This window comes from Rattus norvegicus, chromosome 6 (genome assembly GCF_036323735.1).
Source record: "Rattus norvegicus strain BN/NHsdMcwi chromosome 6, GRCr8, whole genome shotgun sequence".
Lineage (NCBI taxonomy): Eukaryota > Metazoa > Chordata > Mammalia > Rodentia > Muridae > Rattus > Rattus norvegicus.
In genome coordinates this window covers 129632396-129657918 of record NC_086024.1, presented here as the reverse complement: position 1 = coordinate 129657918, position 25523 = coordinate 129632396, and the positions used below count along the sequence as shown (strand labels likewise).

Below are 25523 nucleotides of genomic sequence, written 5' to 3'. Positions count from 1 at the left end.
GACTAAAGTTAGAGATAGTTACAAGCCAACATTTGGGTACTGAGAATTGAACTCAGGTTCTCTGCAAGAGCAGCCGTAACTTGTAAGCATTGAGCTGTCTTTCCATCCCTAAAAAACCCTTTTTAAAAAAACTTGCATGGATGAGCGTCTCATGTTACTGGTCCAGTCTACTTTTCCCAGCATGCCTCGGATGGCACTTGATTGGCTCATTCTTCCCAGCCGGGTGGGGTTCGTGAGTCACTGGGCAGCTGTGGCATGATGCTGCCGTCTTCTCTCTCAGGAGCTGGAGGCTCGGATCCCAGAAGGACAGATCCTCTTTGAGAACCTGCTTCGTCACAGACCAGCAAGGGACCCCTCCAATGAGCTGGAAGATCTGCGATACCGGTGGATGCTCTACAAGTCCAAGCTCAAGGGCTCCGGCGACCTGCTGGTGGGTGTTGGTCGGGGGTAGGGGAGAGGCTGGGGTCCCAGGGGGCACCCATGTCTTGGGGAGACAGAGTCCATCTACCCATGTTTGTTCCTGTGTATCCATATGTCAGGCCAATGTGGCTGCTTAAAGGAAGAGAGGGGACACTCTTGGGTCTCAGGCTCTTAGCGTGTAATATTATATGTCCATCTGACCTCCCGGAGAAGCTGGAGTCCTGGGACTAAGGGCAGTGACTCCTCCTCAGTACATAAAGATGTCTCCCTCTCACCATGTTAGTTTTAGGTCATTTCCGCATTTGGTTGTAGAGCTGACTCCGGCGGGAATAGCTGAGCCCCAACCCCAATGCCAATGCTAGAAGGGCCACAGAGCCCTTCACTGGGGTCTGATGTTGCCATAGGGATGAGTCCTGAGACTCGGCTCCTCTCTTCCCCTAGCCTTGACCTTTGACCCTTTTGTCTCCTGGACTTCCTGTCTCTTAGGCAAACCATTACTTATGGTAATGATAGCCCTTGGTTAAACAATACGGCCACTTAACTCGCCTACACAAAGGGGCATCCTTCCCTCCAAACTGGTGACAAAAGCGTGACAAAGAAGTTAAGTGTCCTAGGCCCAGGAAGGAGTAGGTAGGATGGCCTCCAGACCCCAACTTCCAGGTCTCAGAACCCAGAAGCCATAGCTTTCTGCAAGCCAGGCAGTTTTTTAATTCCGCAACTGCCAGGTTGGCCACTAGGTGTCAGCTCAGCCCAGGCCATATAGACCACATCCCCAGCTCGGGCCAAGGCCATCCAGACAGTGCCACCTGGCCCTGAAGTGTGTTAAAAAGCTCATTAAATGGGATCCCCTGCTGGTGCAGGCTGTCCAGATGACCGGCGATTTGAGCGAAATACTCCCCTGACAAAATGAATATTCTGTTACGGGTTCTGCTGGGCTTTAAGTTTTACGCGCCTAGCTGATTTTTTTTACCCCGTTTCTTCCCCCTTCCCTAAAATAACAGACGGAGAGTTCTCCAGGGGAGCTGACTGCATTCCAGAAGGTATGTGTCTGCCATCTGTTCCACACAGCTAGAGGGCAGAGAATGTGCAAGGCTGGAGGCCCGTGACTCTTGCGCAGGGTGTCTGGGTTTTCTAGAACATTCCGCGAGAGCGGGAGAGCATGGATGGAGAACCAGCTTTGGGCTGTAATGGGTTGGGCCCCGAGGAGTGTGTTCTCAGGAAGCCCCAGGCTCAGGGAGGGATTGAAGTGTGTGTAGATGACTTAACCTTGACATGAGATTGAGGAGGGACCCTGGATTTGTCATCCAGACCCTGGGGACACTCAGGAAAAGGACTGGATGCTGCTCTGATTACACCTGCGACAGCTGGTGTAAACCAGGACTGACCCAGGAGCCTGGACTATCCTGGGCAAATAGATCGTGTGGCCTCTTTGGTCCCAGGGGACACATTCAAAAGGGTGGTGGAGTCCTTTTCTCTGCCAGGCAGGCTCTTCCCACGCTGGTCACAGCAAAAATGGGAGCAGTACCAGTTCCTGCCCTCTAGGTGGCAGCACTAGAGCGATACTGGGTGTTATACAAGATGACACAGTCTAGGCTCTGTGTGCCAGGACTAGGGCTTAGTGGTCTCAGTTCCCTTTCCGGTGCTGTGACCAAATCCAACAGGAAAAAAAGACGTGAGAAAGGGTTTGCTTGGGCTCATGTTTCAGAGAATGCAGCCATGGTCTTACGGACTCATGTGCTTGGGCAGTATGTCAGAACTTTGGGAGCCTGTGGCAGAGAAGGGCTGCCCACTCACTTCCTGACCAACTATGAAGGGAGAGGGAAAGGCTGGGGAATGGGGAGGTGAAGGGGGAGGGGTGGAAGAGGGAGAAGGAGGAAATTGAACAGTGAGACCAGGCATATGTTTCAGCCAGCTGGCCCCAACTCCCAAGGTCTCTGCAACCTCCCCTAATAGGGACAGTCAGCTAGGAACCCAGCTGTCCAAACCAGAAGCCTGTGGGGACATTTGCAATTCAAGACAGGACACTTGTGGCTGGGCATCTCCATGCACCCTACCATTGACAAAATAGTTTTCTTAACTCCACTCTAAGCGCGAGGAAAAAAGCGTTGTGAAGGCTGGCTGTGTCCACCAGGCATGTGGCGGCTGACTAGCATCAGCCCTCAGGCCTCAGCACCTAATGTTTCACTGTCTCACAGTGTGCCTGGGGCTTGGAGGGTCTCCCTGATCCTGTCCCTTGCTGTCCCCGGTGTTACTATCATTAACATGAGCCCCCAGCACATTCTGGTTCAAAGGACCTGGAGTCACTTCAGATCCCTCATGCCCCAGAGTCAGCATCTCTGGTATGGACACCCTGGGTTCATTCCTGGCCTCTGGCATCTTGAGGGGACCAAGGCTGAGCCCTGGGCCCTTCAGCTAGCTCTGTGGCCTTGGACAAATCACCTTGCCTTAGGTCTCCCTTCTCAGTGTGTGAAATGGAAATACCGATATTGACTTAATTTACTCCATGAATTAATTTTGAAGGCTTGTGTGATCCAGAACATACTGGGGCAGGTGTGTCGCCCAGGATTCCCCCCCAACCCCCCCAGTTCAGAATGACATGAACTTTGTGGAGTGCAGAGGTGTCAGGAAAGGTCATGTGACCACTACTGCCTGGCCTGGTGGCCCCTGGCGGAAGATGGAAGGTACCAAGGGTATCTGCCAGTGGTTGCTGCACTTTAAGGCCCTTCATGGTTGGGAGTCCACATCCATGCATCCTAGGCCAGAGCTGATCAAGGGGCATCCAACCTTTTGACACTGAGACACAACAAGTCACAAAGAGTTGTTTCTTCTTCTTCTTCTTCTTCTTCTTCTTCTTCTTCTTCTTCTTCTTCTTCTTCTTCTTCTTCTTCTTCTTCTTCTTCTTCTCCTCCTCCTCCTCCTCCTCCTCCTCCTTCTCCTCCTCCTCCTTCTCCTCCTCCTCCTCTCTTCTTCTTCTTCTTCTTCTTCTTCTTCTTCTTCTTCTTCTTCTTCTTCTTCTTCTTCTTCTTCTTCTTCTTCTTCTCCTCCTCCTCCTCCTCCTCCTCCTCCTCCTCCTCCTTCTTCTCCTCTTCTCCTCCTCCTCTCTTCTTCTTCTTCTTCTTCTTCTTCTTCTTCTTCTTCTTCTTCTTCTTCTTCTTCTTCTTCTTCTTCTCCTCCTCCTTCTCCTTCTTCTCCTCCTCCTCTTCTCCTCCTCCTCTTCTTCTCCTTTTCCTTTTCCTTTTCTGCTCCTCTTCCTCTTCCACCTCTGCTTTGTCTTCCTCCTCCTCCTTTTAAACACAACTCACAATATTTTAAATATGTTTATAGTTTTGTTTTGGACCACATCCTAGCTGTGACGTGACACATGGGCCATGGATTGTACCTGTCAGAAAGATTCTAAGCATTAGCTACATCTGGATCCCTGGTCCAGTCATGGTGCCCACTAACTGCCTGTGTTTTCAGCCATTCATTTATTTTGTCCTTATGGAGTCACTGCTGATTCTGTGCAGAATGATGTTTAAGGTGCTCAAATACCATCAACCAACAAGACAGCGATGTATGCCATACTAGAGTGTGAGCACTTGGCTGGGTCTGCAGTGGCAAGGACATTTATGTGGAGCTGGGGCTTGGACATCTCTGTCTGGGTCAGGAGGCTCTGAAGAGCAGCAGCCACGAGGGTTCCTAGCCCCAAGGCTCAACAAATAGCCCTGTGGAGCTACAACCAGGAGAGGATGGCCATTGTTCTGTCATCGAGTGTACAAACCAGAAGGTTCTTTGTGCATATCCACCCTGATTCAAACACACAGGCATGTAAAAGGCTGGCTTCTGCTATGACTTCCTTCTAAGCCAATAGCCACAGCCTCCTGCAAAGTATGAGGCCGTTCACAGCTGCTTGGTACCAGAGACGACCTACAGGGTGGCTTGTGAGCCCACACGGCTGCGCTCAACCCTGCTGCGGTTCTGATCCATCGGGCTGGATAGTTCGTGAATCTGTGTTTCCGACATTCCCACGTGTTGCTCACACGTCCACTTCCAGTTCAGGGACCACACTTTGAGAACTGGTGTTTTATGCTCAGGGTTTAAGACCAGGCTCAGGCACTGGTGTGTGTGTGTGTGTGTGTGTGTGTGTGTGTGTGTGTGTGTGTGTGTGTGTGTGATTTGGCAAAGAACTCAACCGTGCTCTTCCTAAGTTTCCTTCCTGCCAACTGGCACTTAGTAGGCTCTCAACTGTTGTGTATATGAGGGACTCGGATGCCTGTAGATAGGCTTCCTACTTCTTCCAATAGCAGAAAGAGCAGTGACAGCCGTCTCGTGTTAGTCAGCTTTCAGTTACTGTTACAGAAGGCTTGAGGAAATCAGCTTATCAAGAGGGAAGGATTATTTGGCTCATGGCTTCCATAGAGTTTCCCATTGGGGTCACTTGTCCCTGTCGGTTTGGGCCTGAGTAAGTAGCACATGATGGTGGGAACAGGAGGTAGAACAAAACCACTCACCTCGTGGCCAGGGAGCAAAAGAAGAGGAAGAAGAGAAGGCCAGGGTCTGTCCCACAGACTATTTCAAGAGCATTCCCCCAGTGGCCTAAAGACCTTCCTCTAGCCCCCTCCTCCTTTATCCTTATGGTGTTTGCATGCCCACCCCCCCAAGTCTGTGCACCACATGCATGCAGTGCCTACATAGGCCACAAGAGGGCACCCGATCCCCTGGAACTGGAGTTACAGTTGTAAGCTGCTGGGTGGGACCTGGGAATCGAACCTAGGTTCTCTGCCAGAGCAGACAGTGTTCTTTACAGCTGAGCCATGTGCAGCCCTGCTTCTTAAAGATTCCTCTCCTCCAAGTAGCTAGTGAGGAGATCAGTTTTTTTTTTCTTTTCTTTTTTTCGGAGCTGGGGACCGAACCCAGGACCTTGCGCTTGCTAGGCAAGCACTCTACCGCTGAGCTAAATCCCCAACCCCTAGGAGATCAGTTTTTTTTAGCGCACAAGTCTCTGTGGGGCATTCAAGGCTCAAATTCATAGTCTGCCTGTTGTTATTTACCTGATTAGGTACATGCAAGTGTGACAGAACTCCATACACGTATATTCACACATGTATACACACTATGCTCATGCATACTTGCACAGACATGCACATGCATGCACACACTTATGCACATGCATACTTGCACACACATGCACACACTTATGCACATGCATACTTGCACACACATGCACACACACATACACACGTGCATGCACAGTACACATGCACACACAGAGGCCATCTGAGTAGAACAGAAGCGGCTTCTGCAGAGGCTGTAATCTCACCAACTTTAAAGCATTCTATGCATTATTTTCAGTCCACGGGGAAGAAAGACGCCCACTGTTAGGCTGACAATTTACGTGCTGTTGGTTCTCCACACTTCCTTACTCTTTTCAGGCCTCCAGTCATCTAAAGCTCCAGCTGCGTCAGCAGCTCCAGCCTGTTTGTTTGCATAAACAGAGTAATTAAGATTTATTAAATTTGTACTGCCAACGTGTTAGCCAGCTCGGTGCCAGCAGATGCTTGCCTGCAGCCCTCAGACACATAAATTGTAGTTAACTTTTCGGATGGCAGCTGGACTTGGGCTGCGACTCATCTCAAGCCTTTCTGTGGCCTGGAATGTGGTGCCACCCTCCCTGAAAACAGCCTTTTCTGTCTGGTCTGACTGGTGCTGCTGTTTTCCAGGGCAAGCCAGGGCAGTTAGCAGGGGCCAGGAGCAGGTGCATACCACACAATAGGGCTCTTGGTATGCTGGGCACCGCACCGTAGGGCTGTGGTATACAGACCCACCTAGGAGTGGCACTGGGTTTACCTGATTGTATTTCCAAGGTTCCAAGATTCACCCCCAGCCCCCATTTTCACCTTGCTGAAGTTTAGAGTTTTGTCCCAATCTAGCTCCCCCAGGGAGTACTCACGATGGCTTCCTCCCGCTCACTCAGGGCATCTTTGCCTGGGAATCTTGAAAGTCAAAACCTCTACTGCTGGTTGCATTTCATTCTGGCTTCCTTTGGGCTACACTATGGGGAATACAGCCCATCTAGTTGGGGGAGTCCCTGCCTTTGGTTCAAATTCTCAAGAAATAGCTCCCCCCTCCCTTCAACCAGATGTGGAGTGTTCTGCTCCTCTTCCTGTGAGGTCCCTGTCCTTGTCCCTCTTCCCCACTGAAGGCACAGCCTCTCCTCATGCAGCTTCTTTCTCCTTCACTTCCTCTACCTCGGTCCATCCTCCCCTCCCTCCCCTGAGTCTCCCACAGCCCAGGTTAAGCCTCAGATTCATTTGTAAGGATGAACCAGGATTCTAAATCTGCCACTGCCTGTGTGACAGGTGGACACGACCACACCCAGTTTACCCAGTGCGGGCAATCAAACCTAGAGCTTCAGGCATGCCAGCCAAGTAGGTATATTGATCAAGTAGGTATATACACACACATGCATACACATACACACATATACATGCAGACACACACATACACATACATTCACACACATGAGCGCACGCATACACATATACACATATGCACACACGTATACATACATATAGGGACATACAGACCCACAGATATATACTTACACACGCACACACAGATACATACACAAGTAGGTATATTGTCTGTGGAAGCTTTTCCAATCGACTTTACTCTGGCTTTGGTGGTGACTGCTTTCTTTTTGGTAGTAAGAGAATGATTGCCTTTGGACAGGTACCCTGGTTGGGTGGGATATTGCGATACCAAACCTCAGGAGGCATTGGTTGGCTTCTCGTGGTAGAGGATGGATCCCGCAGCTGAGGTTTAAAAACAAACAATTAGCAGGTGCAGTGGACACTCACATGCCTGGTGGTGGGCGCTCTGGACAGCCTCTCCTCCTGTGTCCCATGGGCAGTAAGGCCATTTGGAGCTGGGGCAGGCGATATCACTGACCTCCCTGGGTGTCACCTACACACAGCTCCGCAGTCAGCTGTCCCTTCCCTGTCCCAGCTAAATACCTAGCTGGGCTTTGCTCAGCCATGCTGTCTCTGACCCCGACTGACCTCCAACCCCACTTGATGCCATCTTCCTTCTACCCACAGAACCCTAAAGGCTGCTTTGAACTTGTCAATCAGATGGGCTGCTTCCTTTTGATCCCAGCCCTCCCATCTCTAAGGCTTCCTCTCCCCCACTCCACCCAACTTCTCAGGACCTCACGTCAGCCAGGGAGCCTGTAACTGCTGGCCGGCTCCCCTCCTCCAGAGGTTGTCCTGACTTCAGCTATGCCGTTTCCTCCATTTCCCCATTTACCCTAATGGAACGATGACCCTCAGTGTTGGCAAAAAGCAGCGCTTTAACCCACAGCGTGTACTCAGCGTCTGTAAAGAGCAAGTCATGTTTCATAGCACTTTAGCGTCTGACATTATGACTTCAGCATGTCTGCCTCCCTTCTCCTCCCATCAACCCTCCTTGTCAGTAGCCTTTTTAAACTTAACGGACTACCTTTTGAGCAGTTTCTGGTTGGAAATGGAAGAGGCTGAGGAGATGGTTAGTGCTTACAGGGAGTGCTGCGTAGGATCTCCGGACCCAAGTTCAGATCCCGACACCCAGGGTGAGGGGCAGGGACAAGCAGGTCCTGAGGTCTGATGATCAGACTAGGCTGTGAACACAAAGATTCAGGAAGAATCAACAACAACAACAACAACAAAAGATGGAAACAATACTGAGAAAGACATCCTGATATCAATCTTTGGCTTCTCCAAAGGTTGTGCATATATCCACATGAGCCAGCAGGTACCCCCTATGTTATACATACATGTACATGCACATGCCACACACATGCATGGGCACACACACTCACAGACATGCACACATGCACACACATGGACATGTGTGCACACACATGTGCACAGGTACACACATATATGCATACCAAATACATGTGTGCACATGCACATCACACATCAGGACACACACCAAACACATACATGAGCATGCATATAAAACATGCACATATGTGCACACACATATACCACACACATGCATATACACATGCCACATGTGCACAGACACATGCCACATGTGCACAGACACTCACACACACATGCATGCACTTGCACACACACTACAAATAACAGAATTTTGGAAAGGAAAACCGAGCAGAACATGCAGCAATATTCTCTCGTGTCCACGCATCCTGTCCCCTCATTTCTTCCAAACTAGCGAGTGAAGGTCCAGCTGTGTTTGCATTTACATGTGGGCCCTGCTGGATGTCTCCAATCAATTCTGGAGAGTCTGCATTCTTCTTGAGGGCTCTAAATTCTAAGATGTTTGCAATAAGAAATATCTGAAATAAAGGGGATATTTAATGAGAGTTTCAAAAGCTCAGACACACACACACACACACACACACACACACACACACACACACACACATACTTCTAACAATTACTCTTTAGGGACCAACAAGGAAATTGGCGATCCTAGCCTCTGTTTCTCTGCGGAGTATTACCTATGCCCTACTCAAATTTGTTCAAGAGGGAAGGGGCTCCACCAGTGGTTCCCATCCTTTATTTGCTGAATAACAGAATGTTGTTCTCTGCTCTGGCATCTGCCTATCCCTCAGTACCCAGGAGGCGACCACAGAGACACTGCCCCCTGTCTGTGAACATGTTCACTATCCCAGTAGTCCACCCAGAGCATGAGTGCACACACTCCACCCAAGGCCTCGTGCTCAACTCCTCATGGGCTTCCTGAATGCTTTCAACTACCCTGGAAGGCTGTTGTCCTCTGCCTATTTTATAGAGGAGGAAATTAAGGCCATGGGAGAGTCAGCAGCCTGAGGTCACACACAGGCTCAACTTCCATCAACACTAACCCAGGCTTCTCCACCAGCCTACATGCTGCATCTCATAAGAAACCATGGCTAAAGATATCCCCAAGGGCCTCTCGGCCTCAGCAGTCCAACATGGATCAGCACGTAGTCAGTACATGACCGATCACCAACCTTTGTGATTGGGTAGCTGAGAAGCAGCCCGTGGGTCCACCAGGCAAGGATTTCTGTCATCCCTGGCCAAATCCGTTGTTCTGTTAATTGTTACACTTCTTCCTAATCCTCGAATGACCAGTCTCAGGAAAACTGCGGAGATCTTTGTAGCTGGCAAGGCTCAGCTACACATCCTAGTTGTCTCACTGTTGTGACAAATGCCTGAGAAAAGCAACCCAAGGACAGGCTCGAAGGATGTGGCTGGTCACACTATGCCCACAATCCGGAAGCAGAGAGGGATGGATGTTAATCATGTTCTCACTTTTATTCAGCTCGAAGCCCCGTGAGATGGCGCCACCCACTGTTAGGCTGGGTCTGGCCACCTCAGCCCAGTCTAGAACTCCCTCATCCTCATAGGCATGTTCAGAGGTTTGTGATTCTAGAGCGACACCCAAGATTACCCATCATACCCCTCTCCACAGTCACGTGGTTGATCCAGCATTTCCTCCCGTCCCACATCCCGCTGAGCCCTCTAGTCACTCACGGTGTATCTCCTGTTGGTTCACAGAGTCGGCAGCAGAAGCGGTGGCGGAGTCCCTGCTCTCTCCTACAGAAAGCATGCCGCGTGGCACTGCCGTTGCAGCTTCTGCTCCTGCTCTTTCTGCTGCTGCTGTTCCTGTTGCCAGCGGGCGAGGAGGAGCGCAGCTGCGCCCTGGCCAACAACTTCGCTCGCTCTTTTGCGCTCATGCTGCGGTACAACGGCCCTCCGCCCACCTAGCCCACCGGCGGGCGCACAGGTGACCTTCTGCAGTCCCTCTGAACCTGGCTGCTGGGGGCACGATAGCCATTCAGACACCCAGAGCAGCCTTAGACCAAATGTTGTATCTGTTCCCAGAACAAACTTGCCTTTTCTACGATGCTGCTTCTGTCTATTTATACTAAATGTGCACTGTGTGTGGTTAGGGAATATGTACAGAATTTTTATATGCCATGTAACTTCAGCTGCAATGTCTCTTTGTGCCTAGGGAAGCCCCTGGCAGTGTGTTTCTCTAGTAGGATTTGTGGCACTTGTGCCATAGCGTCCTGTCATCCCTGGGGGACAGGAAAAATCACAGGTTACATCGATGACATCTGACCCCCAGAAATCCAGATGTTGCTGAAGAGCCTCTGACTGCTTGCCATAGCTGAACGGAATTAGAGTCCTGGGACGTATGTATGTGGCTGTTTTTAAAGACATACTGCTAAATAGAGAAGCCATGATGGCCGTACTCTGGCTCAGCCAGAGCAGTGACACGTGTCAGAGGGATACTGAGAGAGCAACAGAAGAACTGTAAAGATGGGACCCAACTGAGCTCCACAAAATGATGGTGCCTAGTGCCCAACCCCGGCACAGCAGCCACTGACAACACAGACCATCGAGGAATGCCTGTGACCATGACCAGGACCCCATGTCTTCAGGAAGCAGCGGGTTCGATTTGTGTGTTTTCTCCAGGAGAAAGAAAAAGATGAACTTGATTTTTTATTCTGATGCACAAGGGTGAAGCACTTTGCAGTGGCCTGTGACATCGTAGCTGTGAGCTGTCTACAGCCTAGGGCACGAGCCCAGAGCAGAGTAGAAATAGTTCCCCACCAAGCCAGGCATCATCCACCCAAAGCAGAGAGGAGAGACTCAGGCCACCGAAGGGGACTCTCTTCCCTTCCAAGAAGGAACCTCGCAGGCTGGTGGATCTACAAGGCTGGGCAGGTCCCACCTTCCTCGATGGGCCCAGGACTCACAGTCTGACTCCAGGCAGGAACGGGCATGGGGAGCCCCAGGCACGGGTGGAAGATTTCCAGTTATGCCCAAGGCTGGAAACATAACTAGGGAATTCTGGGATGATTCCTAAGTGCTTTAAAACTGGATCAGGTTCACCCTGAACTGACACTTTTTTTTTAAACCTCTAGAAAAATACTTAACACTCCCTTTTTACAGACAGAATATATTGGGTCTTGGGGTGTGTATGTATGTATGTATATGTGTGTGGGGGTGTGTGTGTGTGTATGTGTGTATTCTCAAGCCTCATTATCATCATCATCATCATCATCATCATCATCATCATCACTATCAGTGTTACAGAGTAGCACTTTAAACACAGCAAATACTGAGGCCCTAAGAGGGACTGAACTCTCAGGTCACCACACTTATACTGGCATCAGGCCCTACCATGTGCAGCTTTCGTCTTAGCATGGTGCCCAGTAAAGGCTGGATATCAGCCAACAGGAAAGCAGCATCTTGGGTGACCCTGACTTGGTCTGTAACCCCAGTCACAAGGCCCTCCCTGCACTTGGCCAGTTTGCTGGGAGATCAGAGGCTGGTGACCTCAGTCAGACCCAGATAGCCGAGCCCTGACCTCAGACCCAGGTAGCTGAGTCCCGATGTTCACCAAGATGTTCATTGGTCCACCACTTGGTCAGAACTGTGGCAAGGGCCATCGATACTTCCATATTCACTTTCCTATTCCAAAAGTAAGAAACCTGAGGCCCAGAGAGGGGAAGCTACTCACCCATAGTTCCACAGCAAGAACCTATAAAGCCGGAAATGGACTGGTTCCCAGTCTGGAGGTGATACTGGGTTCGTTACAGCAAACCTCCCCACACTGCTCAACTGCTCAGTGATGGAGCACTTGCCTAGAAGGTGAGTCCTGAGCTCCACATGTATCTTGGAGAGAGAGAGAGACAGAGAGACAGACAGAGAGACAGAGAGAAAGACAGAGAGAGAGAGAGGAGCTGTTTGCTATGAATGTGGGCGTGTCTCCTGGTAAATGCTGGGGAGGGTCAAACTGCATACATGGGTGGGGGTGGGGCAGGTGGGAAGGTGCCTGTGTTTTTAACTATTGACAATGACACTGTGGATTGCTTGCTTGTTGTGTAACTTTTTTTTAACAGAGGGGACTGATATTTTTATTACTTTCATATGAGTATAGCTGGAACATGCTAGCCATTTCTGGGCGCTTTTCAGATGTAGTTTCTTTTGCTTAAAATGGGGACAGACACCTGCTACTATGATGTTGTGTCCTAGCCAGTTATCAAAGAGAGCTGGAAGGAGTCCCTGGAGAGACGTATCAGGTCTCTGGGGTGTGTGTGTGTGTGTGTGTGTGTGTGTGTGTATGCATATGTGTCAGTGCATGTGCATGCATGTATGTGAGTGTACATGTGTGTGTATGTACATGCATGAGTGATTGTGTTTATGCATGTGTGTATGCACATGGATATGTACATATGTATGTAAGTGCATGTTTGAGTGCATATGTGTGTATACATGCGTGATGTGTATGTGCATGTGTGAATGTATGTGTGTATTTGTATGTGCGTGTATATGTATGCACCCGCATGTATGTACATTCGTGTGTGAGTGTATGTCTATGTGCATGTGAGTGTTCGTATGTGCATGTGTATGTATGCACCTGTATGTGTGTACACTCATGTGTGAGTGCATGTGTGTGTGCATGTGTGTGTGCGTGTGTGTGTGTGTGTTCCTGTTCCTTTGTCCTGCAGACTGCTCACGTATAATCCTCAAAGGCTGGCCCATGAAAGCATATGTGTGAGGATCCATTGCCAATATCAATGCCATTGGTCCCCTCACCCGTGTGTCCCCTCCTGCCCTTCTCTGCCCCATCCTTTCTCTGAGAGCAATGGTGCATTTAGGGGCAGAGTATGTCTATAACACGATGGAGTAAGTGGACTTAGTGGTCATGACTGCAGGGGAGCTATAAAGCCCCGGAGGTTCTGGCAGAAAGGGCAAAGGGGCTGCGCCTAGACATGGGAGATGACATCTGGGGGAGCTGGCACCAAAGGGCTGGCATTTAATTGATTCCCATGCTGCCCACCCCGATTCAAGCCTGAGAGTTCTTCACCCCTAAAGGTGAGCTGAGAAACCAAGGCATTTGAAGCTATGAAGCCGCTTGCCCACATTCTGGTGAGAATTGAATCCAGGGTTATTGAACCCTGAAGCTCATACCAGGAGGAGAGGGCTTTGGGTCAGTGCTACCAACTGCAGTGTTCATGGCTTCTGGGAGTAGTTTCACTGAGTGGCAGCCCTGCCTTCAGCTCTGCTGGGGTGGGGTTAGCTTCCGGTGAGCCAGCCTGGGGCTCTTTGAGGATTCACCTCAGTAGTCCTCATCATCATCCTCACACTGCTCCCAGAGGCAGGACTTGCCACTCACCCTGGAGCTCTGCCCCACCATGAAGTCTTCCATCATTGTCCCTGTGGGACCAGTGTCCCAAGATGCTTTAAAGGAAGGAAACTTGGGTCGTTCTGCAGCCTGGACAAGGAGATTGACAGGCCCTTAGTGAGCTACTGCTGGAAGACCAAGTGCCAATGGGGTGGCTCTCAGGTCGCCTGACAGCAAGAGGGGCTGAGGGGACCTTTTTTCCTTTATACAGAGTGGAGCCAGGACCGACCAGATCAACAGACTCGGCAGAAGGCTTGAGAATCTGTGCTTGAGCTGGTCAGGTTTGGGTAGCCAGGTGGGAAACAGGCAGAGGAGAGCAGAGCCAGAGACCACAGAGGCTGAGGGCCACCAATGCACACTCAGTGTTAAGGGGCCAGACTTTATGTTGCTTATGTTTATACCACTGTTTAAGAAAGGAGACAGGAAGAGGCGGGTAGACAAGAGAGAAGGAAAGAGGAAGGGAGGGAGGGAGGGAGGGAGGGGAGAGAGAGAGAAGATAGACAATAGATGGATGGGTGGATAGGTGGGTGGGTGGGTGGATGGGTTAGTGGGTGGATGGATGAATGGATAGATAGATAGGTGGTAGATTGATGGATGGATGGATGGACAGACGGACAGATGGATGGATGGACAGACAGAGGAAGTGTCACTATCCCCTCTTCATTCTAACTCACATAACAAACCCTTAAAGTTCTTTCTTGTGGTCATACATGTTGGAACATTAGGGTAAACAAAGTGTAGGCCCTGCCCCTCAGATCTCCTAGACGAGAAGGTGTCTGTTCTGTATAAGGAGCTGAGCCCAGACCAGGACCTTGGCCCTTGACTTAGCTCAAATGCACTCCCAAAGGTGCTGCTCAACCTACCAGGAGCTCAAAGGCCATGGTGGAGATGCGGGGATCTGGGGAGGGATATGTGGGAAGGAGCCTCACAGCCTCTGTTAATTAAATATGGTTGTGACTGTGAGGGCCATGGAGATCTACTGGGAAGGCCAGAGGAGGACCGGGAGAATGTCAGGGCCAGGAGACCGTATGGAGGAGAGATGTGGGCCGTTCCCTCCTTTACTGTGTCCTTGGCAGATCACTGAGCCACCCTCTCTCTAGCCTGAAGAGACTTCCTGGTCGTCAAAATACTTCCAGTGTTTACTCCTAGTTTGTCCTGTGGAGAAAGTACCTGCTTGTCATTCTAATACTGAATCCTAGTCCCCACAAAAGGCAAAATTCTTGTCTACCTCTTCCGCCAACCCCACACATTAGAACATTCCAGTAAAATCCACCTTTTCTTAGGAGGGAGAAAAGGTGGAATAGATCAGGATGGTACCCAGGTTATCAGCCACTATTGGGACAAGAACCCCAGGTTCACCCAGAGCCCCACATCTCTGTTAGAATTTAGGGGCCCTTTGACGTCCCTGTGCTGCCTGCACAGGCAGCCCCTGCTAGCTGGCGGGAGTCCCTGAGCCCTTCATGTGCTCCTGGAACACCCATCCCGGGAGTGCAGAGGCAGCATTCCCCTGTCCTGCAGAGCTTGGGCCGAGCTAAGTCTTCTGGGAAGCTCACAGTAACTCAGTCACTCTTAGCCATGAGGAGCTCCTGGGAGCAAATCCTGGAAAGAGAAAGGGAGTCACAGCTTTTCCAGACCAGCCCTCTGACCTTCTAGCAGGTCACTGAGACCCATCATCGCCCTATAGACAGCACTGGAGCCTCTCTAGTACAGGGCTGCAACCAAAGGACTTCCGATCAGCCGACATTTCCCCCTCAGCCCCGAGGCATGAAAAGAGGACCTTCCATTTACCAAAGAAGAACAAGGGAGAGTTGTTTTCAAAAACAAAACAGAAGAACCAAGCCTGGAATCTCCTAGCACAAGTCTTATAGGACAGCCCACAGGTTTAGTGTTCCCCAGGTACCTTCCTGCCTTTTGGTTCCTGTGGTAACATCATAGGTGCTCAGAGGATGGTACTGGGGCATCCCTGAACACAGGAGACAGCAATGGCAGAGGGAGTCGGCTTCCTAAGAGATCCCAGGCATCCTTTCTGGAATGGTCATTGTTAACAGCCAGGCCACCTGGAGTCCTGGTGACATTATGTGGCTGTGGGACAGAGCCTGCAGACTCTCATCTAGTTCTGAGGGAGGAGAGCAAAAGAGGCCCGTAAGGAAGGGCCTGAAATACAGCCCAACTCCAGAGATGCTGGGTTGTGGAGCCAAGAGCGAAGTTTAGGTGCTGAACCCAGAGCACACAAAAGGCCTTGAAACCTGACTAAAACCAGCCAGGCAGTGGGGTAAGTGAGACGTTTGGAATTTGAGCCCAGAGGTGAGAAGGTTTTCAGGTGCTTTCCTGCCACTGTGTAGAATTTGCTTTCATTTTTGGTGGCTTTTTTTCTTTGCCTTAGAGGCCACAGGCCACTGTTACTCCAGCATCTGGTCAGATGTTACTCCAGCCTGTTAGAAGGTGCCATTTCCGTGCAGGGCTGCAAGCTTTCTCCCCTGTGTCTCCTCTGCCAGCAAGCTCTTTGACTTCCATTGCCAACGGGAGCACCAGGATAGAGTGCCAGGGGCAGGGGCTGGAAACACACAGGCCAGGAGTGTCAGGGGCAGATGCAGGAGAGAAGTTGCTTGTGGGCCACATTCTTCCAGGAGAGCAAAGATTCAGGGGCTCCTGGGATGAAGAGGGGGACAAGGAAGGCATGTGTGTGTGTGTGTGTGTGTGTGTGTGTGTGTGTGTGTGTGTGTGCCTGTGTGTGCCTGTGTGTTGCATAAGTGTGTTTAGGTGTCTAGAACAATCGAATTCATTGTTTTAAATCTTTCCTGGTATAAACAGTACAGAGGGGCCACCTCCTCTTGTCACAGTCTCTGTGATTATAAAACATGAATTTTTGGTAAGTTCAGCTTTCTGGGAAGGCAGGCAGATTTGGAACCAAATGCCTGTCTTGGAACATATGTGCGTTATCTTGGTTCATATCAAGTCCAGAGCCGACTAAAGGCCTCCACGTCTCCCAGCTCTGTGGGAACGGCCACGGGAGTCCTCCAGTCCTCGCTCAGTGCTGTTGTGAAGCTGCATGGCGGTCCCTGCCTCTCGTTCACTTTGGTGGAAGAAGCATTCTGAGAGATGGTTTTGTGTTCTGATCATTGCTTCATGTTTAGTTTAGTTTTTTTTTTTAATGTATCTGCTATGTGTTTGGAAATAAAAAAAAGCCCTATTTTGGTCTATGAGCTATTGTGTGGTTTTCTGAAGTGAGGAGTTACCTAGGGAGGGCACGAGGGGAAGAGACAGCAGGGTTATGGCTGGCTTATTTTGATGTTGTTTTTAGACAGGCTTATGACTGGTGTTTGGGCTTTGGGCTGTGTGTTTCAAGGCTCTTGGCCTCCTAATCAAAGAACTGGAAATTGGGCTCATGCAGATCTGCAGAAGTAGCAAGATCCCATTATTCAAAGCAAAGCGGGTTGTGCAGGAGGGAGGGTGGGAGGGAGGGGGAGAGAGAGAGAGAGAGAGAGAGAGAGAGAGAGAGAGAGAGAGAGACCTGTTCAAGTTGACAGGGGGTTGGTTACTGTTTGCAATCTCCTTTCTGGGGCCTAAGGGAAGGAAGGGCTAGTTCCTAGGGGACGTGACTTGGATGGCTCTCTTTTTTGATTGACGTATGAGGTCATATATCCATCTTTCCTATTTTATCTTCCTATGACGTCCCTGTGAGGTATCTTCCTATGATATTCCTGTAATAGCCTATTATCCCTTCCTATGATGCATCGGATTCTAATCACAATTGTGCATATGGTGATCAATGGGGACTCTCCCTAAAAGGTTAGTAGAAGATACACTTTCCCCTTACTGCATGTAATGGTTTGAATGAGATTGCTCCTCATGGGCTCATTGAAAAGCTTGGTCCCCAGTTACTACAACTGTTTGGGAAGGATTAGGAGGTGTGGTCTTGTTGAGCAGGTGCAACCCTATTGGGGGAAAGTGTGTCACTGGGGATGGGCTTTGAAGTTTCAAAAACCCATGTCATTCAAGTTCCTCTCTGACTGTTGCCTGCAGATCAGAATGCAATGCTCTCAATTACCGCTACAGCGCCGTGCCTGTCTGCTTCCCGTCAGGATGGCCACGAACTTACCCTCTGAAACTGTAAGCAAGCCCCCATTTAAATTCTTTCTTTGGGGGGCTTGAAGATGGCTCAGAGGTTAAGAGCACTGGCTGTTCTTCCAGAGGACCTGAGTTCAATTCCCAGCATCCACATGGCAGCTCACAAGTGTCTGTAACTCCAGTTCCAGAGGATCTGACACCCTTGCACAGACATACATACAGGCAGAACACCAGTGTGTGTAAATATAAATAAATCTTAAAACTAATTCTTTTATAAAAAGTTGCCCTGGTCATTGTATCTCTTTATAGCAATAGAACAGTGGCCAAGAAGGTACACAGGCCCCCAAAACTAGTTCAGGCTGGTTGTCCTTCTTTTCTTTATCCTCAGATACCCTAGGAATACACTGGAAGAGAATTATCTAAACTTGACTGTTACTAGGAGTTAAGGAACCTATGCTATTGTTCAAGGATGCTTGTAGCCTGGTGCAGACTGGACTGAAGAGGGTCTGAGGTTTCTTGTGTGGTGTTTGGAGAAGGGCATGTGCTCCTGGTACATACAGGTGATGGAGGGAGGCTGCCAAGTGTGTCATTACAAGACAGGTGGAAAAAAAAAACAAAAGCAAATGTGATTCCAGAGTACCAAGCTGTTCAACACTTGCCTGCCTCAGGATTATTCCTTGTGCATGCTGAGGTAGAACCCAAGGCCAGTGCAACACAGGAACCAGAACAAACATCAGCCCTGGGTGTATCCTGAATGTCCTCAGCATCCTCTAGACTAACCACACACACACAGACACACACAAACACACAAACACACATGCACACGTGCATACACACACACACACACACACACACACACACACACACACACACACACACACAAGCTGTTCTGTGTCTGGACACCAGCAAAGAGAACTTGCCTTGAGACCAATTCCTACTAGCCTTTATGGATCAGGACCCTGTACCTCTCTCTGTTCTTGGATTTGAAGATCAGTCTTCCCCAGCCACAGTCCTTTGTAAGCTGCAAGCTGGAAATGGGAAGCATGAAAGGGATTGGCTCTCGCAGTGTGAACCACTTGTGCGTGCCTATACGTGTGTATGTGCGTATGTGTGTGCCTATACATGTGTATGTGTGTGCCTGTATGGGTGTATGTGCGTTTGTGGGATCCAGTGCCAGAAATGCTCTAAATTGTTCTGAGGTGTAGCCTGGCTCACATGGCCTATTTTTTCTAGATAAAAGATGCCACCCTGTTCATAGCAAGATCCGAGAAGCCAGCCAGTGGCACAGGGCTCAGCACAGGTCAACAGGTACACCTGAGGACTCCCTGTTGCTAGTCAGACTGGAAGACCACACTTCTGACAAGGAATCCATTCCTGAGGAGAGCGACTCCCCACCCCCTGCCCATGCAGTCTGGTCTAAGTCCCACAGATATTCTCAGAAGGATTCTCGTGGGTCTTACAGCAGGAATCAGGCGGCCCCTCACCTCTAACTAGTCAAGAACGACGACGATGATTAAGTATGTTGCAAGAACTTCGCCTCATGGGGTTCTCCACCCTGGGCTTCTGTGTGGAATTGGTTCTGGGGCTCTGTTAGGAAGGTTTTCACTGCAGAGGATCCTTCTATGAGTCACTAACCTTGGTGTGAAAACGGTTTTGGTAAGAAAGCTGGACCAGACCCTCTTTCCATTTCACACCTTTTGGACATTCCATTTGCTGTAAAAGTACACATCACATCCGCACGCATGCGCGAGCGCGCGCTTTCTAATTCTACCAGGAATGCTCGCGTGCCTGGCTGGGTGATTCACGCGGGTTTATGACTGTGTATTGTGGTTTTTTCCTCCTAAGTCAGGTGTGAAACAGTTCTTTCTGCTTTTATCCATGGCTCCCAAATCCCAGCAGTGACGAGTTTTCACGGGGAAGGCTCATCCTCTTCTTGTGGACCCCTGACAAGAACGTTACGCAGCTCCTTGGCCTCTCCTGTCGTGGGTCCCTGCCAGCTCTGGCTGCCTCTGGGACCTTCTGTACACTGCTGCCCTAGATTGGGCACCCTGAGCAGAGATCAACAACTTGCTGGGAACGCCCATAGCTGGCTGGAAGGCCTTGTGATTGGCTGGCTTGGCTCTCTGCCCTGGTCTGCCTGTAGCCTCCACTACCAGATTCTCATCCAGTTTCTCTTCTACCACTACCAGAGGGTTCATCCACTGAAGAGTGTAAAGGGAAATTGCTTAAAATTGTTCTGAGCCACAGCCTGGCTCACGCTGCCTGTGCATGTGTGTGCTTCTCGGCCTTGAGCATGTGCAAGTCATTGAAGCCCCATTTCCTTTGGAAGGTGGCAATAAGGTAACAAAAAGAAGACTTTTTTTTTAGAGACGCCAAAGTGCAGTGTGTGTTCTGGATTGCATCCCGGAACAGCAAGAGGCCATTAGAGGAAGCCAGGGAAATGTGGCTTGGAGTTCAGTTCCCTTAACTCCAAGGTGCTGTGTTAATGTCCTCTCGGTTTTGATGGATGCCCGCGGAGCCAGCAGAGGCTGGGTGAAGCTCGCGGGAACTCTGTGCTGTTATTGCAGTCTTTCTCAAATCACTCCGAAATTAAAACTTTATTTTTTTAAACGTGGTCTTTATGGGCTCCCTTTGGCTCTTAACTTGCTTTCTTCAGAACTGGTGAACCTGAGAAGGTTTGGATCAGTTGGGTGAGCGTGGGGCTTGATGAACCCCAACTGCAAGGCGTCTTCTCAGTCTCCCTGACTGTGCTCCTGTGGGCTTGATGCAGGGTATCCTGTCTGCCATCTGCTTTGGCATTCCCCATCGCTTAGGACTGACACCGAAGCCCGCAACTACGCTAGGTCTCCCACGTGTGCTGGGGAACTAGCTGAGGGGAGATTCTAGAATCAGTCAGATTGTTTCAGACAACAGAGTCCAGTCTGACTGGTTTAGGGAGAAGTGGGTTTGTCACGGGTGGGTAAACGGCTCCCAGAACTATCTCAGGAGTAGAGTGGATGCCAAGGTTCCAGGAACAGCCCTCCTACCCCAGACCCTCCCCCGGGTCCACGCCGGGTCCACGCTGGCCCTACACCGGCCCCACGCTGGCCCCTCCTGACCGAGAGCCTGTTGTTGCCATCAGGGGCATGTTGCTGAACCTTGGTGGTAGCCAATGGCAGGGTCTCCTGGTTTCCATGGTCACTCACAGCAGCATTTGATGGCTCTTGACCTTGTTGTCTCTTCCTTACGGAGAATCTGATCTGAAAAAGCCTCATCATATTCAGACAAAGGGCAAAGGGCAGCCTCAATCGACCCTTTCTGCACCACGGAAGAGCACTCGGCAAGGAGTCCACAGTACCTGGCCGGGCCACGCCTCTGGGTGCCCAATATCCATGCACCCCCTATTTCCCCATGGCCTCTTCCAAATAAAACCACCAGCAGGACAATCCTCTCCAGTGTACCCTCTTCCTACACAAATGGCTGCTCACTGGACCGTCTCCTTGGCAACCTATGCATCTCTGTGCCTGGCTAATTTTCATCTGATCTCGATGTCCAGAAGCCTATGTACTAAGTCAGTGAGATTGCCACCAGCCTCGCCACCATGCCTCTTTGTTCTTGAGCTAGTATGGGGGAGGCTGGAGGTAGAGGCAGACTGGTGTGCACAGGGTGAACTCTTTTGTTCAGCTGTCATGGGCCCTCCACCTTGGGTGACTGCTGAGAACATTTCTAGAGGGTTCACAGGCTTGGAGGGCTGGGAGTGGGAGGGGCAGCTCTGGCAGAGTGCTTGCCTAATTATGGGCAGGATCCTAAATTCAGTCTCTAGCACTGCAGAAAGTAATAATAATAAGAGATTAATGAGCTTCTATTGTACGTCAGGAGTGAAGATGAGGTGAGTGGTGGTGACGATGATGATGATGATGATGACAACGATGATGATGATGATGATGATGATGATGAAGGTAGACAAGACACACGGCAGCATCAGTCTGCCTCAACGCTTTTCTGTATCATTGTGGGTCACATGGAGAGATCAAGGTCAGGTGTATCAGGGAGCCCTGCAACTAAACTCATGACTAAGCTTTACATAAGGGTGGGAAAACGGAATCCCAGCAGGCACACATGCACATTGGCAGATATGCACATATGCACTGTAGGCAGTCACACACTCACCTGCACGCATACGAACTACACACATATGTACATACCTCACAGAGTCACAGATAGACACACACACACACCAAACCCCATAGACATGTGCACACAGATGTCATAACCTGCATCGTGCAAACACACGCTCTTCACAAAGGCAAACCTGCATATACAACACACAAGCATAGCCACAGACATACACACGTGATTACATACATACCTGAAGGTCTGAGCATCCTTTCACCACACAAACCACGTGTGCAATACATGCAACATGTCCATACCACATCTCACACTGTATACAGAACTACAGATGGTTATAGAGTAGAACACACCACACGCAACCATCATGTATATACCCACAGAGGCATGCACAGATGTGTGCACATACCTTACCCACTCTGCCTGGGAGCCTCACAGGGCTCTGGTCCCACATCCCCCGGAGACCCTGCTTTAGTGCTGGGTCAGTCAGTCCTTCAGAAGCCACAAACTGAAGTTGGAGTCATTGCTCTGTTCCAGACATTGTTATAATTTAATGATCGCTCTGAACCCTGGGAGAGGAGTTAGGAGGCCCTCAGCAGGGGCTCCGTGCAAACAGAACAAGCCTCTGAACAGCCAAAGGCAGTGTTTGGGGGTACAGCGATCTGTGGACTATAAACGAAGAGAAAGCATCCACAGATCAGCCAGCTCCTGGCCATCACAATTTTGCTGAAAGGCCTGTTCCACCCCAGTGAAACCCCAGAGGCCGAACCGAAAGCGTTTTGACATGTATTAAGATCTGAATGTGTCCTGGAAATGGGGACAGGAAGGATGGAGCTCTGTTCTCCGTGGTGACGCATATCAGCCTTAATTAGATGACAAGGCAGGATCCACAGCTGCGGGGCACTTCCACCCACGCTGGTGTGGTACTGTGCCCGATTCTTGCCACGGCTGTCAAGAGTTTTATTGTCTAGGCCACTAAAGAGAGAAATAGCTAAGAACTAGGCACGAAGGCTCATTCTCAGAATCCCACGTCTTGCTAGGAGTGTTAGGCTAGCCTGGGCTACAGAAAGGCTACCTCAAGGTCATGATCTGAAGATGGCTTAGCAGCCCTCCAACTCTGCCTTCTAGTGACCTCTTGTGAGACCAACAGTTTGCAAGAAGAAGTGAAGCAAACCCACTGTTCATGTCTCGTCCATCTTAACCCCCAGACCACAGCTACCCGTGGAACAGCAAGACCTTAAGGGTGGGGATCAGAGCCGGGGGATCTTGGGCAAGGTTTCTGACCCCTCAGGGACTAAGATCACCTGGTGGTCCAGCGCACAGGGCTAAAGACTCTGGCGTTGTGCTAGAGGAAGGAGCTGGGAGCTGTTTTGAACATGGAGGAGGAGTTGTCTGCTCTTTGTCTGGTCCCTAATTTCTTTCTGATGAGCTTTGCTCTAAGTCTGGATCTGTAAGTTCACGCGCTTATAGACTCTAAACAGAAAACACCAGAGAGCAGGCTAGATTCGGTGGGAGAAGCCATCACAGGGAGTTGGGGCCTTCCAGTTGCTCCCATGAGGGTGTGTGGAGTTTTGGGGTGTGAGATTGATGGTTTCCCAGTCCTTCAAGGCTGCAGGGCTCAATGTAAGAACCATTTCTTGTGGTGACTTATTTTGTTTACTGGGTGACTCTGGGTGCGTGTGTGTCACAATAGGCACGTGGAACTCGGAGGTCAGCTTCGAGGGCTGGGCTCTTTCCTTCTGTCTTATTTCTGAGGCAGGGTTCCCTTGTCGTTTCTACATCTGAGTTCTCCAGGCTAGCTCTTCACGTGTCTCTGCTCTCCACGTCTCTGCCCCACCTCTCCCCACAGGAATTACAGATGCCCACAATCACATCGGTTATTCGTGGGTGGAATTCAGCTCATGAGACTTGTGCAACAAGCAGTTTTACATGCTGGGCGTCTCCCCAGCCCAGTGGTGACAAATTCAAATACTTAAATTGTCTACTCTATGCGTGTGTGTCTCTAGGCTGTGGCCCATACAGCATTATCTTCAAGGCTCATCCAAGCTTTGTTTCCTATAATCCAAAAGATTCCTCTCAGGTGTAAGATTCCATGCAAGACCTACAGGCCACGCACCTGGTTAGTCTGTCTCTCAGTCAACTTTCAGCCCCTTCCCCCATGTAGCCAGAGGGTCACAAGTATGAGTCTATTAGAATCTGATAGGCATGATGTTGTTCAAGCCTTACAAGTCTTCCCTTGGCTCTCCTTTGCTGAGCTGAGAATGTAGGCTCAGAGACACAGCTGACTTGTTCAAGGTTGCACAGCACATACCCAAATCAAGCATCATCCTTTGTGATTTTCAAAGCTTTGGGGTTTTATGGGTAGAAAAAAACAGTAAGGGGGAAGCCCAGGTTCCTATCTAGCTCCAGTGTGACGTTACCAGGGTTCCAGAACAGTGCTATTTGATCCACTGTGACAAGTAACCAAGCAGGCATTCTTTTTTTTTTTCTTTTTTTTTTCCCCCTTTTCTTTTTTTCAGAGCTGGGGACCGAACCCAGGGCCTTGTGCTTGCTAGGCAAGCGCTCTACCCTGAGCCTAATCCCCAACCCCAACAAGCAGGCATTCTTGAGCTGGACCTGAACCTGCAGCCCTGTAAGAGCAGTCCTCTGGCCACCCCATCAAGTGTCCTAAGGGCCATTGGAAGGCGGGAGAGACAGGAGGCTCGAGAGCCGGTGTCTCTCCCATCTGGTCCTCATTAGGGTGCTGTTAAATTTTTCATGCTTTTCATTGTAGCAACAAATAAAAGCAGAACGAATCTCTTTGTTGAAGGGTCCCCGACTGACATCACTGGTGATTAAGTGGCAGACTTATTTTCTCATAACCAGAGCCAACCAGTTCTGTGGGAGGTTTGGAAAGAGAACAGGTTCCCACCATGAAGCCGGGTTGGAAGCATTCTGAGATTGATGGAGGAGGGGGTGGGGGTGAGAATTGTAGTTCTAAGGGTTGGGGTTGGAAGAAGATATTCCTCAATGGTCTCAGCTCTGGAGATGGCAGAAAGCTTTCTGAGTATCCATACATTATATACATATATACATTTGTCATCTACTCAATAGCCTATCTATTAATCCATTCATACACAAATCCAACAGCGAACCCACCCACCCATATATATATATATATATATATATATATATATATATACACACACACATACATATATACACACATATATACAAAAAACATACATACAAACTAACCCATCCATCCATTCATAATACAACATATATACACAAATAACATACATACTACCCAACTCATTAAACACACATACACACACAGTCAACCCATCTATCCAACCATCCATCCATACATATATAAATACACACACATACATACATACATAATACACAAATACAAGCCAACCCATACATACATACATACACACACACACACACTATACAAGTGCCAGCCAACCATCTATTCATCCATCCAACCATCTATACATACATACATAAACACACACATACATATATACATACATACATAATACACAAACACCAGCCAACTCATACACACACACATACACACACATACACACACATGCACGCACGTACCAGCCAACCCATTTATCTACCCATCCACTCATCTATCCACCAACGCATTCATCTAGCTGTCAGTCTATCCATTTATCCACCTACCTATCCACACACTTATTCATCTACCCACCATCTCATCCATTCATATATTCATCTATCTGTCTACTCACCAACTC

General features: G+C 49.6%; 1 protein-coding gene and 1 long non-coding RNA gene across 14 annotated transcripts in view; one reads left to right on the top strand and one right to left on the bottom strand.

Annotated features, from left to right (window-relative positions):
• Window positions 1-20275, top strand: part of Syne3 (spectrin repeat containing, nuclear envelope family member 3) — a 91899-nt gene extending 71624 nt beyond the window's left edge. For 2 of the 6 annotated variants that reach the window (XM_039112106.2, XM_039112111.2), the window contains 3 exons: window positions 281-430; window positions 1422-1460; window positions 9951-20275. In XM_039112106.2, coding sequence (XP_038968034.1) covers window positions 281-430; window positions 1422-1460; window positions 9951-10160 — 399 coding nt within the window. In that variant the 3' untranslated portion in view covers window positions 10161-20275. The remainder of the gene's footprint in view (window positions 1-280; window positions 431-1421; window positions 1461-9950) is intronic. The other 4 variants (XM_039112108.2, XM_063261793.1, XM_039112110.2 and 1 more) reach the window with 4 other exon arrangements.
• Window positions 3545-10061, bottom strand: LOC120103609 (uncharacterized). Of its 8 annotated transcripts, none has more exons than XR_010052349.1 (5): window positions 9927-10061; window positions 9404-9604; window positions 8651-8743; window positions 7610-8056; window positions 3545-7214 (listed from the first exon to the last, which is right to left on the bottom strand). It is a non-coding gene; the product is annotated as an uncharacterized LOC120103609 (long non-coding RNA). The 8 variants fall into 8 exon arrangements; XR_010052345.1 differs by having other exon boundaries at window positions 3545-5874; window positions 7027-7214; window positions 9404-9951; XR_010052346.1 differs by having other exon boundaries at window positions 7610-7775; window positions 7900-8056; window positions 9404-9951.
• Window positions 20276-25523: the final 5248 nt, after the last annotated feature.